Source organism: Parambassis ranga, chromosome 8 (genome assembly GCF_900634625.1).
Source record: "Parambassis ranga chromosome 8, fParRan2.1, whole genome shotgun sequence".
In the NCBI taxonomy this organism is placed as follows: domain Eukaryota; kingdom Metazoa; phylum Chordata; class Actinopteri; family Ambassidae; genus Parambassis; species Parambassis ranga.
The window spans coordinates 7,466,583-7,485,541 of NC_041029.1; the positions used below are offsets into that span (position 1 = coordinate 7,466,583).

Below are 18,959 nucleotides of genomic sequence, written 5' to 3' on the forward strand. Positions count from 1 at the left end.
TACATTTACAAGACTTTATTAGTATAAAAACACACAAGAAATCCCCATAACTGCCACCACCACCATCATAGGTGCACCTTCATGGTCTGAGCAGGGACCCAGGTGCACACCACCACAGGTGAGTGCTGCACAGCACCTACAGGCGGAGGAGCTGCATCAGTGAGCTGCAGCCGTAGCCGCAGCCTGGGCTCCTCGTCACGCCCTGGTTAAAACCTCGCCCTTCAGAGTTGCTGTCTGCACGTCTCGTTCTGTCGCCAAGGAGGCCATGGTCGGTTTCCGGGATGAGCCGTCCGAGTTGCCCTGATTGGATAAAGAGAAAACACTGTTCCAGCATCACATTCAGCCACAGAGACCTTTGATATGGAGATAAATGAGCCAATGTTAAAAACACATAAACACATCTTAAGTGCCAGTTTACATCATCTACTCCTATATGGAAGAAGAGCCTTTAAAAATGATTCAACATGTTTAAAATGTGGCATCATCACACAGACACCAACAAAGGGTTAACACTGGTTAACCCTGCTGGTGCAGGCAGGCAGTGGACTACTGCGGAGGAGGAGGAGGATTTAAAAAGAAGCATATTCTGAGGGTTAATGTGCAGGCGTCATATTTCAGAGCAGCCCTGCTGTGCCAGATGTTTTTTTAGAAAATCTGCCCGTTTTAAGTTGGTTCTATTGAGAACATGCTTCAACGACTTCACCGCTCAATAACACAACAGCTGCTCTTTAGTTCGGCTCTTAACTTCAGACACACAACCCACAGGTCAGAGTGCTGGTCCGGGTTTACCTCAGGGTTCACTCCTTGGCTTTCTTCTCGCTGTTCTGGAGTTTTTCCACGATCTTGCGCTCATGTCCTCCCGGATTGTGTCTGTTGGTGTTTTCACTCGCCTCCTTCTTTGTCCTGCCTTTCCGGGCCGAACCCTCTGTGGACAAAAAAAACACTTTCAATCAACCTGTCAGAAACTTTAACACATGAAAGTTGAGCTTAAAAAAAACATGAAATCTCACCGGTGTATTTGTCCGTCAAGTTATAATATTCATATTCATCGAAGTACTCGTCTTCAAAGGACGTGGGCTTCATATTTTTCACGTCGACGTGACTCATGTTTGTCTCTAAAGTTTGTCGGTGAGCTGCAGAAACTGTTTGAAAGGTCAGAACTCTTCAGCCAACTTCTCGGTCCTGTCTCCTGGTTGTTGTTGTTGTTGGTGTTGCGTTCAAGTGCTGTCGGTGTGTTTTTATACACGGCAGCTCCTCCTCCTTCCCTCTCGGACACTCCCTCCTCCTGCAGGTCTCCTCTTTCTGGGGCTCAAACGTTGCATCAGACAGAAAACGATCCTGAGAAGGAAAAGTCATTTTGTTTTTAATCCCACTGCCTCAAAACATTAATGAGTTAATAATGAGTTTAGTTTTTCTTCTGACTTCTCAAAGTGTTGTCAGTTCTCATATTGATTTATGAACTTTTTATTTTAAGCTCTCTCATACTCTTGACTTTTCTCGTGAGCTGAACTCTTTGTGTATCTTTCTGCCCGTCCACGTGTCCACCATGAGGCGTGACCTTCGTTCTGCAGCAGCTTAGGCCCGCTCTGTTCCCCTGGTTTATCAGCAGCTGCAGTCTTCACACAGCCCTGACCTCATTTACAGCCTGTTGGTCCAACTTTCTAAAAACCAGGAAGACTCTAAGCAGGACAGGTGATTCAAGTTAATGTGTTCAACACAAGTGATCCAAATAAAAGTACTAGTAAATTGTAAATTGATTGTAAAGTAGTAAATTGAACAATTATTGTGTGTATTAATATCCGATCTCAGTCACCTAACCACTGTTGTGCAGAGAGCTTGCTGCTGAAACTGTCTCTGACCTCAGTATAAAAACACTCCATCATAACTCCTTTTGTTTACATTTTTTCTGGGTAAATGTGCAGTTTGATCATGACCGTGTGAGTTCATTACGTTTATTATTTATTTAAGGGAAGGTGTGATCATATCATGCAGTGAGCAAACAGCCAGCGCTGTAAAAACATTCGCTCTCCTCGTGAGCGCGACGTGACAGCTTGCAGGCAGAAGGACGTCTGAAGAAGAGGAGAGAGAGAGAGAAACCAGGCACATTTGACTGAGTCACAGTTTGCTGTGATCAGAGCGGGGAGGAGAGCGGGAGTTTCTAACCGCTCCTGCTGCTGCCTGCTGACTGTGTGTTTGCTCTGCATGAAAACTCAGCAGCAGCTTTTGTTGCTCTCTGTTTCAGGATGTTTCCTCTGAGCTGTTACTCTGCTTCTTCTGTCTGTGCACTGAATGCTAGCAGTGCTCCACAAACACACTTTCCAAGTAACACACCCAGGATAAACACAGTGTGGCAGCCAGGTTACCATTATCTGTGTGACCCAGTAAATATCAACTCTCACTGAAACTCCATGTAAACACACTCTCACTTAGGTCACCTGATTTCAACATGTCCTTATTCTCTATTTATTTCAGAGGGACATGCTGTACTGCCAGACATTTACAAGGCTTGTCTAGGCTACATTTGATTACAATATATGCAGTGACCTTCCAAAGAAACATGTTGTGTCAAGGCCGCTTTGTTCATAAAATGTGTTTGCATTGTTATCAGGCTCCTTGTAGCTGTATGGTTGTAATTTTAATGATAAGGAGATCACGTCCTGTACTTGTTTATGATGGCATGCATCAAAATATTTTTAGTGCACTGCTGCATCTGTGACTATTTTGCTGAAGAACAAACAGATACAACCAGCAACCAAAATAAATCACTATGGAACCTCAAACTGTTGTTAGATTAGAGACGGCAATGACAGAAAAGGTAGGTAAAGATAAAGATTGTTACCTGCATTTGAACACATTGGACTCAGTTTTAGAGCCATCGCCCCACAACAAACATTAATCATTCATTTACAGGATGTTTATCTGGCCTCAAAGTGTGATGGTAGCATAGTTTGGGCACGACATCTGGAACAGGCCAAAGTACCATCAACAAACACTGTGCAGAACACATGCAATAATAGATTATAAAATGGCTCTCTCTTTTTTTTACTGTTCCTGGAGTCACTATGTTGGCTTAAATCTGCTCTACAGAAGTCAGTATGTTGTGTCAAACTAAAATAACAGATACAAAGCAACAAAAAAAGCACAAAATACACACAAGATCCTAAAAGTACAATGATATTGTCAAAAAAAATAACACAAATAGACAGGAAGTGCCCTCCATAGTGTAGTGATGTCTGTGTCTGAGCCTCCAGCACGTGTCAGAGGCAGGCTAATCATGTGATAATAACAAACAATGTGAAGTATCAGCTCCTAGCTCAGACGTACAGTACCACAGTCAGTCCAGCAGGTGGCAGTGTGCCTGTTTAAGCCGGAGCACAGCAGCCTCTCTAGACACCAAAGAAGAAGAGCCTCGCCTATAGTTAGCAAGTCGGTAGTAAATAATCACATAAAGCTGCACGGTGAGTTCTATTTTGGGCTAATTTATAAGAAGATGTGACACACATATTGCTCATCGGTCCATCGGGATGAATAATATGTGGCCAAGGTGTCTGATGATTGAGTACTACTTTAATTTCAGACTCGCAACCTGCTAATATTAGCAAAACAGACCAGTTGCTAATCCATTCGGACTGTTAGCTGTTCTTTATTGTTTACATTTTAAAAGATGTAGTTAACATGTTAAACCAGCGTTTCTAAAATACGGTGGTGCAAGATCCACAAAGTCAGAGAAAATGAGTTCCAACCCGTTTGAACACATATAAAAAGTGTTTTCTGTCATCAAAGACTTTGCCCCGTGCCTTTTTAAAAATGTGGTATGAAAATGTTTTAACAAGAATCTTGTCTGGTCTCAGAAAGTTCAACATGTCAGCTGATACAAAGATTGCTGAGCTGCTCACAGAGCTCCATCAGCTCATCAAACAGACACAGGTAAGACCATCACTTGAGTCACTTTTGATTTATCCAGATAGTAAGTGTAGTAAAATGACAAGTAGACCCAGCAATGTTTCTGTGTTTCTCATTTTTAGGAGGAGAGGTCTCGCAGTGAACATAATCTGCTCAATATCCAGAAAACACATGAGAGGATGCAGACAGAGAACAAAAGTCAGTCACCACATTTTTAACGCAGTGAGGAAGACAAATAGTCCTCACACCCTCAGATTCCTCATAGATTCATTTACAGTCTGACTACAGCTCCTTAACTTGTACCTGTGTCTCCTTCAGCTTCTCCTTACTACAGGACCAAACTAAGAGGACTGTATACTACAGCCAAAGCAGATGCTGAGGCTGAGTGTAGGTAAGAGACCACACAAACCTTGCTGTAGTGTAGTGAGTATTATCAAATTGTTTTCAGGTTATAACACAAAGCTGCACTGCATCCACACTCACATTGTTGAAACTAACTCTGTCTACTTCCCTTCACAGCATTCTGCGCCATGCTCTTGATAAAATTGCAGAGATCAAGTCTTTACTGGAGGAGCGACGAATCGGTATGTGTGCTGATGCTGAGAATTGTTTTTCGTTTTTTAACAGCTCAATTTTCACCTTATTTCATGTCAGATATCTGGTTTTGTTGTTGTTATTTTTCGCAGCTGCTAAAATGGCAGGAGTTTATAGTGACAGTGACCCTCCCAGAAAGACAATGAGGCGAGGTGTCCTGATGACTCTCCTCCAACAGTCAGCCATGACACTTCCTCTGTGGATCGGCAAGCCTGGGGAGAGGTAGCTGTTGCTTTGGTTGTTGTGGAGTGACTGTTCTAAAAAAATAGATTATATGTTATATAAGTTCTGTTTTGCAGATGAGCTGCTGTGTTTTGACTTTAAGTCTCTCTCTCTACCAGCCCTCCTCCTCTTTGTGGGGCAACTCCAGCCAGCAGCGACTATGTGGCCAAACAGGGCGACAAGGTGGCGGCAAGGGTGAAAGCCGTGGAAGGAGACGAGCAGTGGATCCTGGCTGAGGTGGTCAGCTACAACCACTCTACTAACAAGTGAGAACATCACACAGTGCAAATACAATGGCAGCCTCATAATGTCATTAACAGTATATTCAATGAAAGATGTTTGTGTGGAAAAAAAGAAACTTATATCACGATTTGACCTTAAGGGTGAGTATTTAGTCTGACTCTGAGGAAATCAGCTGAATGTTCTCAAACAGGTTTTCTTCTCTCCCTCCAGATATGAAGTGGACGACATTGATGAAGAGGGCAAAGAGTGAGTTCATCTTCAACACTCACCATAAGCATATTTTTTACTACTCCACCTGTCCTGCATTTCTAACTGCTGCAGACAGAGTTTATTCATCAGATGCTTAAATCTTATATCGTTTATAGCTCCAGTAATAGTAGAAATTGCAGCACTGTTATTAGATAGAGAAACCATGTAGATCAGGTTTTTTTTGGTAGATATGTTAGTAGTGTTATAGTATTGTTTGTCTTTGTGCAGTTATCTCCAAAATGAACAAATCTGGTTGCCCAAATGTTCTTTATCTATGTGTCTGTTTGTGTGTGTGTGATCAGGAGACACACTCTGAGCAGACGGCGGATCATTCCTCTGCCTCAGTGGAAGGCCAACCCAGAGACAGACCCAGAGGCCCTTTTCAGCAAGGACCAGCTGGTGCTGGCCCTGTACCCTCAGACCACCTGTTTCTACCGGGCCCTGATCCACACTCCACCACACAGGGTGAGACCCTCAGACTGTTGAATGCTCTGCTGTAACATCACATGTGTCTGAGCTGGGTGGCATTGGATACAGAGTGTAGACATCAGTTCATCAGATTTTGCTAAAGGATGCTCTGTGTTATCACTGAGCCCTGCAGGTTTTGTAACAGTAATCTGACACATGCAGCTGCTGAGGTGCAGGCATGTCTGCACTATTTTCCATATATGTATACTGACTAATAAGATAAGATAATCCTTTATTAGTCCCCTACAGGGGAAATTTACAAACACTCATGGCATGCAATTCCAGAACAAATTGTTGGTGATTCGACACAGATGTGTGACACATCATTGCCAGGCAGCCTCATCCAATTGCATCATTTTACAGTTTATCATTACAAGAAATGTCGCCTCAAGGTCAGCTGCCCATGAAGAACATATCAGAATATGTATATCATTCTATTTCTCCGTCAGCTGCACGTTCTCTTTGCTTGTGTTTCCTTGGAAAGGACCCACACAAACTGGGCGAGTGTCTTTTGCTTGAAGTCTAACTCTCATGTCAGGAATCTGTCTGTGCTTCAACCAAACTACCAAGCTATGACCATATAATTACAGATTTTCTTCCAGCCTGAAGCTGCTCTCCTCTAACCTCAGTGTGTGTTTGTTTGCAGCCTCAGGATGACTACTCTGTGCTGTTTGAGGACACATCATATGCTGATGGGTACTCGCCTCCACTCAATGTGGCGCAGAGATATGTGGTTGCCTGCAAGGAAAACAAAAAGAAGTGAGCGAGGACTACCAGAACAAACGGCAGCTGCGAATGAAGCCTCTCTGTGAGCATTATTTTAGTTAAGATATTTGGAAGCATGTGGAACACACTGTGTTGTGTTCATCCACGTTCAGTCTGATTGGAACTTGGATGGATGTATTTGCAGAAAGACTTTAAGGAAAAACTGAATCCTTTTCCACCACTTTCAAAGATGTTCTTGGAGCAACCCCTGCTGGCCAGTAAAGCAACTGCAGCTGAAGTCACAATTTCAACATGCATCTGCATCAGTGGTAACAGTATAATCATATTTTTTATACTTTAGATGTTAACAATTAGCAAATTGTTAACAAAAAAAATCCATGTAAATTTTGTTTTCTCCAACTAAAACTGTTACAGCTTTTAATGTCAGGTATTTTTGGCAGTGTGGAACTACATGTAATATAAAAACATATCTTTGAAAGATGTTCATTATGTGTTGACATTCATTCGCTGTATTGATTTGTTAACCTTGTGCCTCTCTTTATGTTATTCACTTCATGAGTAGTTTTGTTGATGTATGTCACTTTTTTGTATTTTACATACTTTTTTGACAAACATTTGTATAAAAACTGAATAAATATGGTGTTGCAGAATAAAGTGAAAGTAGCAATACTCTGATCCATATATACTTTTACAAGTGGGTGTCCTTCATTCAAACCCTAAGCTAATTAAAAGTACAATAATAACTAGAAAAGGCATTTCCTTAAGAAAATGCAAGTTTGATTGCTGCAGCTGAAGCATTGCTTTGAACGCTGATGTGAAGGATTGCTCTGAATTGCTGGAGAATCAGCAATCTGAATTTAATTTGCTGAAACACGGTTAAGAATTTGAAAAGATGAAGCTCTGAATACAAGTTTAATAGTCGTTGAGTTTAATAGTTGAATGGTTTCTGTAGCTGAAAGCATGTGGAACTAGTTACATGTCAAAGTTGAAGGTGGTTTTGAAGGCTCCTCCATAGACTCCCATGTTAAAAATGACACTGAAATTGCTTAATATTTGAAAAATTATAATTTTTTGGAAAAAAAACTTGACCCAGAATGTCCTCTATGAGATGAACATTTTGATAGTTGAATGGCTGAAATCAGTCAATGTATGCTGAAGATACGCTGCGCCAAAAAAGTACGGATGAATAAAAAAGAAGAAGAAGAAGAAAGAGTAGTATAGTTTGATTGCTGTTGCTAGGCCAAACTAAAAAGAAGATAAAAGAAAGAGGGTGAAGAACAAGAGTTTGATAGCCTAGCAGCAATCAAACTAAAAACTGAGTCGTCATCCTGCGGTAGGGGGCGTTGTGAACAGCGGGTGCTATAATCTGTTGAAAGAAAAGGAGAAGAAGGAGATCGGGCACGCGCGGAGAAAAACAAATATGGCGGAAACGGTAAGTGACAGATGGTTCAACATAAAAACATTTAACTGGTGCGTTGTTGTTTTGACTTTATCTGATACATACTAAAGGTGCACAGTATGGAAGTGAAGCCAGAGAATATGATCAAACGTCTTCATGTAGAGAATTACTGTTTATATCGTCTGTTGAGCTGCGGGGTCTTCAAAATAAAAGCCGTTCCTCGGCAGACTGTTACTTTTGGTTTCCTTTTCAGTTAGTTTGATTGCTGCTAGGCAATAAAACTCTTGTTCTTCACCCTCTTTCTTCTGTCTTCTTCTTCTTTCTTATTCTTCTGTATCAGCAGCAATCAAACTTGCATTTACTTCGAAAATGCCCTTTTCTAGTTTCTTCTGAAGACCATGATAAAGTCAATGATTTAAATACGTAAACAATAAAAGACCCCTAACGGAAATTATTATAAAGCCACTGGTTACTTATAACTAACTATATTAATTATAACTAACTCACTAATAAGTCGATTCCGATGTTGATCAAAATGAATCGACAGGCTGGGGCGGAAAGCGCTTTTTTATTTTAAATGAGCTGTGGTTAAAAAATGGAAAATTGATTTAGTTAAAATGTGTGTCCTATATCATCGTCTTAAGTTGCTAGATCAGCACAGCTTCTGTCTGTTCTTGCAGGTGGCTGACGGTGAGGTGCAGGGTGTGAACCCTCCACCCAAACGCAGACGCATCCTTGACCCATCTGCTATTGTTTCTGTGCCAGTCTATTCGAACAAGGTCAGCTGGGGGAAACATAAACTCAAAGTGTTTTTCTGTCTTTTATGTCTTGTGTTGATATATGACTGTGTCTGCATTCAGGTCAACAACTGTCTGCAGATGAAACCAGCACCAGCTCTGTGTATTGAAAAGGAAAACACAAGTAATTACTGAGCGTGTACTGAAAACCACACTTTGCATGTTATAGTCTCTACACTAGGTTGATTGTTTCCTCTGTGATCAGGTGATGGTCCAGATGAGAGCCTGTGGTCCATGTTTCCCTCTCGAGGAAAAATGACACCCTCCAACTCTCTCAGTGACGAAGAGGATGAGGTAGAATATGTGCCAAAAACACCAGAGAAACCACTGTAAGTCAGAAAGCTGGTTTATCACTGAGTACTGTGAAACATTTTTGTTGTGATTTTCTTAGCATTGTGATTTATTTTTAGAGAATCCACTACCTGCCCATCACCTCCACCTCCAGAGAGTCCAGTTCAGAAACAGTCCAGGAAGGTCAAAGCCAAGATCAAGTGAGTTTGGTGTTGAGTTTGTCTCTAGTGTCTCTGTGGTTGACACAGTGTGTTGTTTTAGATGCAGAGGTGCTTGGAAAGTGACAGAATAAGTTACATGAAAAGATGAAAACTACTGTTTTCTCCTTCAGTGATATCAACAGAAGGCTCCAGGCTGTGAGCTCCCTCATGTCTCCAAACTTTCAGGACAAGAGGTCCAGACTCCATCAAGGCCTCTTATCACCACCACAGGAGGGGGGACAAGATTACGATGACGATGATGTCATCATCATGAGCCCTGCATTAGAGAATTCATCATGCAGCTCGGCGGTGCGGGAGATCCCACTGAAGGTCCGCTGCCGAACAGATGTCCAAAGGATCCCGGTGCTGTCGGTGCGTGCTGAGAGACGTCACCTCGTTAACTCCTTTTCAGATCTTACACATCACTGATTTTCAGCAGGCTTGTTCATTACTTCATGAAGCATGTTTCACTTCCCTTTTTGTGGCAACTACTTTTAATAGCACCTGTTTTGTGAATGGACGCTTAAGTTTGAAGAATCACTGAACAACTGAAGTCTTAGAGAGGGCTGTTTTGAACACCTACGTCTGTCCTGCATGAATTTAGTTTTTGCGGTAAATATGATAGTGACATGTTTTTTTGTCTTCTATTTGTAGTCGACACCTTTAATGGATGTGGTGAACCAGATGTCTGTGATTACAAACGTCCCACCTGCCCGCCTCTTGCTATTGAGAGAGGATGTTGAGCTGCCAACAGATTCCACCGTCAGCGAGCTCGGCCTCTGCATCACTGACATTATAGGTGGGGCAATGTTCATTTCTTTATTTATTCATAAATAGATGAGTCTTTACATTATGAAATTATACATATAGAATTATGTAGTGAGCAAATTGAACTGTAATTCTGCTGATTTGAGAACATTTAATCGGGACAAACTGCAATTATTTTTTTACAGACTGTGTTGTAATGGCAGCCGAGGATAAAAACGAAGCAGACAACAACAGCAACAACGGCGTCATCACTGTCAGGCTGCAGAGCAAAGACAAAGACTCTTCTCAGGAGTTCTCCCTGCACAGAGTTAGTAGCCGCTCCACCTCTTCCCCCCCTCTTACATCAGCTCTGTGTTTGGTTTAGCAGCAAATCTCAAACAAATAATTCAATGTCTTTGCCATGTAGGAAGCTCCACTGGGCTCCGTCTTCTCCCAGTATCTGTCCAGGATGTCTGCCGGCGCCCAAGAAAAGGTCCGCTTCCACTTCGATGGCTCCAAAGTGAAAGCCAGCCAGACGCCAGCGCAGCTCGACATGGAGGATGGAGACATCATTGAAGTTTGGCTCTGAGCCTTTATATTACTTTTTTTTTACACATAAATGCAGTGCTGCTAGTTTGGTTGTTCGGGGTCTGAAGTTTCACTTTTTGTGCAAATGTTCAAAATGCAACAATTAAACATAATTTTAGACACTTGAATAATCAGATTAAAAAACTAGACATATGCAGCCCTTTATTACTGTACAGCTGTAAAAACGTTGAATATAATTGTGACTGCACTTAATTTTTTAATTTTATTAAAAAATCATAATAAAAAAAAGTAAGTATTATGACTAAATGCTGTAAGAGGTATTCAGTGTCTGTATTTCCAAGCAGAAGTGCTTCAGCCACCACTTCAGTCATCACCTTCGTGGTAGCCTGGAGACGGGTCTCTGTCTTCTGTTGGTTGCCGTCCTTTGTGTGTTCTGGTGTGCTCTGTGCACTCTCCGCTCCCACTGCCAGTGGTTCAGACTGCGCCCCACAGCTGATCGTAGGATCCTCATCCTGAAAAACGGTGCTGTGATAGTTCGTCTTTGCAGCACAGCAGTTTCTGTCTCTCAGGTCCACTGTGCGCTTGAACATGACGGCCAGTCTGGAAGATGTTTTCTTATCCTTTATGAAGCCATTCATCCTCTTACAGTAAGACTTCATGACTTTCTTGGATGTTACCATTTCGAGCTCCTTTCCTACGACTAAGCATAAGCATAAGGTTGGTAGCTACAGTTGTAGAATTCACTACATGCAGCAGGTGGCGCCCTAAGGCAACTATGTATGTCGCCAAGAGCCGGTGTTCCAGTTTAACTGGTGATCGTGTTGACTGGTGATATTTGTTTACATTCCAGGCAACCAGATGTGCTTGGTGTTGGCCTCCGCAGATTCGTCACAATCCGAGACCACTCCTATGCTGTGTGGCCGTCAAATGTTGCAAGATATAGATATCTGCGTTGAATAAAAACAGCCGTCCTGTCGATACCGTGCACAGAAAGTAATGAAAACGTGCTTATAAAACAAAACAGCCACATGTATAAATAAAGCCCCATGCGGGATTCGAAACTCTGCACAACGACAATATGATTACCAACCCAGCGTCGTATTCTCTGCACCACGGACAAGCTACTGTCTCCCGTCGCTTTACCTGCACATATCTCCTTCACGGTGTTGGCCGTTCAACACACGTGAGTGATGCGGTGAACACGCCCATGTTAACCAGTGACAGTCACAACTTAACATGGGCAGATGACCCTCTTTAAAAGCGAAATAAACCAACACAAAGCAGCGTTTTACACAGCGAAACTCAGCTATAGGGAAGAATACACAAGCACGGACACCGTCACGTTGAATGGATTTGATGTGAACCATGTGAAATATGTAACTCTGGCCTTTTTGATCGAACCACCGAACTACAGCCACCATTCAAAACATAAGCAGCGCTGTGTGTCACAGCGACGCTGGTATTGTGAAGAACATTCAAAGACAACCACCACGACGTGACCACAGTCCAGTTATCATCTTCCATGGTGCCCTATAAAGGAGCTAAATGCAGCTTTATCCCAATATCTGTGGTTGATTCTGTCACTCGCTCACATTTAGGCGGCGAGGTTAACCCATGTCAACTAGTGACAGTCACAACTTAACATGGCCCGACTTCTGTATCCTCAAAAACAAACGATCGTCTCACACAGCAAACTCAGGTGATGTAAAAACACACAGACATGGCCACCGAGGACACAGACCGTGGGCTGACAGCGTTTTTTGGGTTCGGTGTAAACATTTAGAGCTAGTTTAAAGCTCTGTTTGATTACACTGCTGAGCCACAGACACCGGAAGCGAAATGCACCTTTCAAAATAAGAGCAGGTGGCACCATGCACAGCCACCCCAGAAGAAACTACTTGTACTTTTGTGTGTTTGTTTGATAACTACCGTAAACAATTTAAACAATGTGTATCGTTAGTGCATACATACAAACAAACACAAGTAACGATACATATTGTATGTAGTTTCTTCTAGCTTATGTTTTGAATGGTTTTGAATGGTGGCTGTAGTTCGGTGGTCCGATCAAAAAGGCCAGAGTTACATATTTCACATGGTTCACATCAAATCCATTCAACGTGACGGTGTCCGTGCTTGTGTATTCTTCCCTATAGCTGAGTTTCGCTGTGTAAAACGCTGCTTTGTGTTGGTTTATTTCGCTTTTAAAGAGGGTCATCTGCCCATGTTAAGTTGTGACTGTCACTGGTTAACATGGGCGTGTTCACCGCATCACTCACGTGTGTTGAACGGCCAACACCGTGAAGGAGATATGTGCAGGTAAAGCGACGGGAGACAGTAGCTTGTCCGTGGTGCAGAGAATACGACGCTGGGTTGGTAATCATATTGTCGTTGTGCAGAGTTTCGAATCCCGCATGGGGCTTTATTTATACATGTGGCTGTTTTGTTTTATAAGCACGTTTTCATTACTTTCTGTGCACGGTATCGACAGGACGGCTGTTTTTATTCAACGCAGATATCTATATCTTGCAACATTTGACGGCCACACAGCATAGGAGTGGTCTCGGATTGTGACGAATCTGCGGAGGCCAACACCAAGCACATCTGGTTGCCTGGAATGTAAACAAATATCACCAGTCAACATGATCACCAGTTAAACTGGAACACCGGCTCTGTTTTAAAGTAATGGACAATACAAGAGAAAATAAGCCTTTGTCCTAAACTAAAGCCCATCATCCTTCATTTACATATCATTCACACTGATCATTACACATCAAGTCACAGCTGTGAGAAAAACACATTTCTGTCTCTCAGTATTAATCTTTGTGTGTGTGTGTGTAAAAGTGCTTCGCTGACCCTCACTTTGTCTTCAAAGATTATATCAGAGTATACTTCCACCGCTAACAGCCAGGATGTCTTTAATCACTTGCTCTTGTCATGCTGTTTACTGATAAGAAAGTCATGTGAGCTGCGGAGCGGAAATGTGCTCAGAAGTGTCATGGCGGCGGCGCAGGAGTGTTGTATCTAAAGTCTTCAGTAAACAGTTAGATTTTAACTGTGGTCTGGCAGACGGAGTCCTTGGGGAAATCTTATTCTGTAAAGCATCAACATGGGCTTTAAATAGCGTCTATCGGTGTGTGCGACGACGTGCAAATTTGGACCGGCGGCAGCGAGAAGAACGACGCGTCAGTCCTGAATCATCCTCACAGGTAAACAACAGCGAACAACAAGCTAACAGCTGAGTATTAGCGGCCACTAGCTTAAAAGCAGCCAGCAGCACTGTGCAGTTAAACATTTTGTACTCCATAATGGTTCAAATTGCATAGTTGTATGTACTCCCCCGTGCTCCAAGCTCTATATTTAACATGTTGTAGTGAACAGATTGCGGATTTGTCGATGTTTTGATCGTCGTTATACGTTTTCACGTGTGTCGCAGTTGTATACTGAGCGTACAGTCAAGAACTATTTAGCCGAATTTATCAGAGTGTCCTTTGCAGTGCCCCTTAACACTTTTGCACCTTTATAAATAACATTTATGTCTGTTGCAAAGAAAAGTACCTAAAAATGACAAAAACCTGAATGGAGTCTGGAGTACCATTGTCATGCTTGATTTTTCTGTGATTGTCTCCTGTAATAAGTCACAACAATCAGTAGTGGTTCTGTTATACAGAGACACAAACACTGGGTTATTGTGCTACATATACGTTTTCAATCAGGCAATGTGTCTTCTGAAAACAAAGGCGGCTATGTCCTATTGAAAAGAAAGACAAGTACACACAACTGTAAATTATAGTCATGTCCTCTTTTAGACTCTGGCATTTTTTGCTGCTTATTATTTACTCGTGCACACACGTGAGGGTGAGTTTGTGACAGTGGAGCAGCAGCACTGATGAGGATCTGATCATCAGCTGACCACTCTCTGATCAATGAGATCTCCAAATGGGCAAAGGTCAAGATAACTGAATGATGACCCTTTACATGCAGAGCAGTTTCACAGTGTCATTGTCTCTTGTCTGTACAGATACAGCCCAGGCTAATAACTGAAAGTGCCCTTTTTGATTCAATAAACAAAATTAAGTCAACTCCGAGGAGCTTTCAGTGTTCACTTCTGTGTCTTCCTCCTGTCCCGAGTGCCCCAAACCTCAGTCTTGCTTTGAAGAACATGGTAGAGATCATGTGGCAGTAGTTTCACTTAGTCATGTCTTCTGTGGCTTCTCCTTTCTCTTCCTCTTCCTACTTCTCAGGCTTTTCAGCAACTCCACTTTTTTTCCTGCTGCCAAAACTGAAAAAGTTCTTGAACAGAAAGACAATAATACAACAAAATTGTCAGTGGAATAGTAAACAAACTGAAGCACTGCCATCTTATGTTAATGTGTTTACTCAGGCTGTGTAAACTGGATTTTCCGGTCTAGCTGCTGCCACTGTTGATATTATTCAGCTTCTGTGTGGGACGGTATTTGACTATAATATCATGAGGTCAAACTCCTGCTCTGTCTGTCTGAGGACTGTGGTGGATTGATTATATGTCGTGGATCTCTTTCTTCAGTGTCAATCATGTCTCCGGTCGAGCCAGCGTCGGACACTGCACCCTTCTTTTCCTCTGACAGCGAGGCGGAAGGTCCTGAGGATCATGGCGGGGCGGCAGGTCAGCGGCCACAGGAGGAGTCCGCCAGCGGGTTGTCCAAAGTCCGAGCGTTACTCACCGTCCTCATCCTCTGCTACATCAACCTGCTCAATTACATGGACAGGTTCACTGTGGCAGGTACTGTTCACCTGGCCAAGCCAGCCAACACTGATTTATTGAAACGTTTAGCTGCACAGGAAAACGGATTAACAGGTTTCTCTTTGCTCCATCAGGTGTTCTCCCAGATATAGAGCATTTTTTTGGGATTGATGACGGGAAGTCAGGCTTACTTCAAACAGGTAAGAAAGAAGTTTGTGTGATATGTTTACAAGATGTCTGCATACAGGACTTCATAATAACTAATAAATATTCAGCAAAACATCACACAAAAGTTGAGAAAACCCTCTGTTAAGTGGCAATATTTGTTGTGCATTTCCTTGCAGTTTTTATTTGCAGTTACATGTTCCTGGCTCCTGTCTTTGGTTACCTGGGTGACCGGTACAACAGAAAGTTGATCATGAGTGTTGGGATTGGATTCTGGTCTTTGGTGACACTCGCCAGCTCCTACACCCCCAACGATGTGAGTGGCTATTGTCCGTCCTGCAGAACGACAGCCGGTCTAAACGTGGAATAAAAAGTTTAAATCCTGTTATATCGTCCTCTGCCTTTAAAGACAACATGTCATGCCAGCACAATCAGATGTTTTAAAGAGCCTCTTGTCAGGATATTTGAGTGTGACCCTGTTCATGTTTGTGCAGCATTTCTGGGCCCTGCTTCTGACTCGAGGTCTGGTTGGAGTTGGAGAAGCCAGTTATTCTACCATCGCTCCCACCATCATTGCCGACCTCTATGTGAAGGGGAAGAGAACAATTATGCTGTCTATCTTTTACTTTGCCATTCCTGTTGGCAGGTAGTTGAAAATTCCTGGTTGATTCATTTATAAACATTAAACAGGAAGTGTGTCCTTAGTGTCCTGATCTTTTCTTCCTGTTAGTGGTCTCGGCTACATCGTGGGGTCACAGGTCAGCAGCCTAGCGAAGGACTGGCACTGGGCTCTACGGGTGAGAATAGCAGCTCTTATTTGTCTTGAGCATGTTGTGTTTTGATCTTCTTCTAGAATCTGTGAACGTTATTTTTTTTTTTTCTCCTTCTGTAGGTGACTCCAGCGTTGGGGGCGATCGCTGTGGTGCTGCTGCTCTTTGTGGTACAGGAGCCAAAAAGAGGGGCTGTCGAAGCTCGACCGGAGCATCACCTGCACCAGACCAGCTGGCTGACTGACCTGCAGGCCCTCAGTAAGAAGTAAGTCATAAAGCCTTATAATTGAAGTGTTTTACCTGTGTGTGCCTGTGAGTATAAAATTCCCCGTCTGATGATTCATGGCGAACGTTGACAGCGTTTTGCCTGCTTGTTCCTCTGCAGCTACAGCTTCGTGCTGTCCACGTTCGGCTTCACAGCGGTGGCGTTCGTGACAGGTTCTCTTGCCCTCTGGGCTCCAACATTCCTCTTCAGAGCAGCGGTCTTCAATGGGGAGAAAGCTCCATGTCTGGAGGGACAGTGCAACTCCTCAGACAGGTAACACGCTTATGACTCTCAGATTCTATGGCTTTTTCAGAATAAGAGCAGCACCCTGACACTGTTTTCTCTTGTTTTTTTGTCCACTGACAGTCTGATTTTTGGGATCATCACCGTTGTCACAGGTGTGCTGGGTGTGGCCAGTGGCGTGCAGGTGAGTCGGCTATTGAGGAAGAGGACGCCAAGAGCCGACCCACTGGTCTGCGCTGCCGGTCTGCTGCTCTCTGCTCCTTTTCTCTACCTAGCCATCGTCTTCGCTCAGGCCAGCACCATCGCCACATATGTGAGTTCTCAGCCTTCTCTTGTCACTGTGTGAAAATGCAAATGAATCTACACACTGACAGGACTAAATAGCTGAAGTACATCTACAAGACAGTGTATGTCTTAACATGAACGGCCAAAGGTACGGCTGCAGGAGGACAAGCGTTGCTACATGTTGATATTTTATTGGAGATATTCAACAGAACATATCATGATATATAGAAACCGAAACATTGATTCTCAGTGCGTCACAAAACACATTCGCTTCTCATTTCCCTGCAATATTATCAGCAAACCACAAATCATGAGCCACCATTTCCTCCATCTCTGTGTCACAGACCTGAGATCGGCTTTCAGCACTTGGCCTGATTAACATTAAGAACCTTTATTTGTCCCACAATGGGAATTTGCATTAATAGTTCTAATGTATAAAAACAGGATATTTAATAAAGCTATCTGCACGGATATAACATTTTTTAATCAATGGTGCGGCTACTGGAAGCATATTCAGATCAAACCACCAAGAGTACAGTTAGTGGACGACCTCTTTAACTCCTCAGGCACAGCTGCACACTTTTCTGGAGGGTCGATCTGAGCAGTGATATCTCAGCACCTTGTTGATTGCAACGTGTCTCTATAGCTGCTGGATGTTGTTTGATGTGTTCTCTGTTTGTCTCCTCAGGTCTTCATTTTCCTTGGTGAGACCTTCCTGTCCATGAACTGGGCCATTGTGGCTGATATTCTTCTGGTGAGAACACGTTTTCTGAAACATTCGATGTGACCCTGGGAGGTTATAGATGACTAAAAGCTCTTTGGACTGCGTCATGATTCTGTGCCTTGTTTCTCAGTACGTGGTCGTTCCCACGCGTCGCTCCACGGCTGAAGCTCTTCAGATCGTCATCTCTCACCTGCTGGGAGATGCAGGAAGCCCATACATGATAGGAGTGGTATGTCCACACACAGTTTTACAGTTAAAAATAACACTAATTTATCAAGAAATAAGTGACTATTTAACTCTGTGAGATTTGGAACATATTTATCAAGGGAGTCTTACAAGTTACATTTACAATACACTTGTCAAACTACATCTTAAAGCTCCTGAGTAATACACAGGTAAAGATTACAGGCTCCTCGCTAAACCCACCTGTGTTGCAGGTTTCTGACTCTCTGAGGAAGACGGACTCGTTCCTTTGGCAGTTTCGATCCCTGCAGCTCTCTCTGCTGCTCTGCTCCTTCGTGGCTGTGGTGGGCGGGGCTTTCTTCCTTGCCACTGCCGTCTTCATCGAAAGAGACCGCAATCGGGCCGAAAACTACGTCCCCACAGGTCAAAGATGCCTCACTGTCATTTGGAGTTGCTGTCACCTTATCATAATTTGCATCCTTCTTCTAAACCTGTAGCAGCTTTGTAACCTAACTCTCTTTTTGTTAACAGACGATGAGCCCATTGTTGTACCAAAAAGCGGACGCTCCACCCGTGTACCGGTGTCCAGCGTCCTGATCTGATAACCCTGAACCTGTCACACACTGAGGTTGATTTATTTCATCTTTTTAAGGACGTGGACTGTCTGCCATGCAGAAACACATCAGGATGCTTTTATTTTGACAGTTTTAGTCGACATTACTTTTTATAAGGATTCTGAGCTGTGGGAACGTTTTAGACAACTTTTTGTTTTGCCTCCAGATGTTATTTTTTCTAATTGGAGGAGCCTTCTGAGTGGAAATAACGTCGAAAAAGAGCACTAAAGACTCTGAGCAGAATCGGCAGAAGCTGCTCTGTGGATGTATTTTTTTGGTATATTTAATATTGAGGAGAAAAATAACCTGCTAAATATCCTTTACAGCAGCTGATGTGGGATCAGCAGCACATTCACGCAACTTCCAGACAGATATCTACAGTATAACCAAACCAGTCATGAAGTCATTTTATATACAGGAAAAGCTTTATTAATCAGTTTTCGTATATTTGTATATATTTGAGCTAGTTTTAATAATAACACTAACCTTCATACAACACAAACAGTTCCCCTCTGTACCTTTTTATTCATTTCATTCATGTTTGACTTTTCTTTCGTTTATTTTTAGAGGAGTTTTTACAGAGCTGAGACCTTTTATTTTGT

At 42.8% G+C, this 18,959-nt stretch overlaps 4 protein-coding genes across 5 annotated transcripts; 3 read left to right on the forward strand and 1 right to left on the reverse strand.

Annotated features, from left to right (window-relative positions):
* Nucleotides 1–1,221, reverse strand: nupr1b (nuclear protein 1b). Its single transcript, XM_028412425.1, has 3 exons — nucleotides 1,011–1,221; nucleotides 790–925; nucleotides 1–300 (listed from the first exon to the last, which is right to left on the reverse strand). The coding sequence occupies exons 1-2, from the start codon at nucleotides 1,105–1,107 to the stop codon at nucleotides 798–800; spliced, it is 225 nt and encodes a 74-aa protein (XP_028268226.1). The 5' UTR covers nucleotides 1,108–1,221; the 3' UTR covers nucleotides 1–300; nucleotides 790–797.
* A 2,107-nt stretch (nucleotides 1,222–3,328) lies between these two features.
* On the forward strand, nucleotides 3,329–6,929 carry sgf29 (SAGA complex associated factor 29). 2 transcript variants are annotated; one of them, XM_028412382.1, is made up of 11 exons: nucleotides 3,329–3,458; nucleotides 3,852–3,927; nucleotides 4,026–4,101; nucleotides 4,222–4,294; nucleotides 4,423–4,487; nucleotides 4,590–4,719; nucleotides 4,839–4,985; nucleotides 5,173–5,208; nucleotides 5,514–5,676; nucleotides 6,326–6,487; nucleotides 6,635–6,929. In XM_028412382.1, the coding sequence occupies exons 2-10, from the start codon at nucleotides 3,862–3,864 to the stop codon at nucleotides 6,440–6,442; spliced, it is 873 nt and encodes a 290-aa protein (XP_028268183.1). In that variant the 5' UTR covers nucleotides 3,329–3,458; nucleotides 3,852–3,861; the 3' UTR covers nucleotides 6,443–6,487; nucleotides 6,635–6,929. The 2 variants fall into 2 exon arrangements, with proteins under 2 accessions (XP_028268183.1, XP_028268184.1); XM_028412383.1 differs by having other exon boundaries at nucleotides 3,389–3,458; nucleotides 3,853–3,927; nucleotides 6,326–6,929.
* Nucleotides 6,930–7,793: 864 nt separating this feature from the next.
* On the forward strand, nucleotides 7,794–10,626 carry nfatc2ip (nuclear factor of activated T cells 2 interacting protein). The gene is made up of 9 exons (XM_028412374.1): nucleotides 7,794–7,837; nucleotides 8,485–8,583; nucleotides 8,665–8,725; nucleotides 8,807–8,930; nucleotides 9,012–9,092; nucleotides 9,224–9,464; nucleotides 9,747–9,891; nucleotides 10,046–10,167; nucleotides 10,267–10,626. The coding sequence occupies exons 1-9, from the start codon at nucleotides 7,826–7,828 to the stop codon at nucleotides 10,426–10,428; spliced, it is 1,047 nt and encodes a 348-aa protein (XP_028268175.1). The 5' UTR covers nucleotides 7,794–7,825; the 3' UTR covers nucleotides 10,429–10,626.
* A 2,713-nt stretch (nucleotides 10,627–13,339) lies between these two features.
* Nucleotides 13,340–18,654, forward strand: spns1 (SPNS lysolipid transporter 1, lysophospholipid). The gene is made up of 13 exons (XM_028412327.1): nucleotides 13,340–13,594; nucleotides 14,932–15,147; nucleotides 15,243–15,308; nucleotides 15,453–15,589; nucleotides 15,768–15,919; nucleotides 16,004–16,070; nucleotides 16,166–16,308; nucleotides 16,429–16,581; nucleotides 16,675–16,864; nucleotides 17,525–17,590; nucleotides 17,691–17,789; nucleotides 17,998–18,166; nucleotides 18,275–18,654. The coding sequence occupies exons 2-13, from the start codon at nucleotides 14,940–14,942 to the stop codon at nucleotides 18,343–18,345; spliced, it is 1,521 nt and encodes a 506-aa protein (XP_028268128.1). The 5' UTR covers nucleotides 13,340–13,594; nucleotides 14,932–14,939; the 3' UTR covers nucleotides 18,346–18,654.
* Nucleotides 18,655–18,959: the final 305 nt, after the last annotated feature.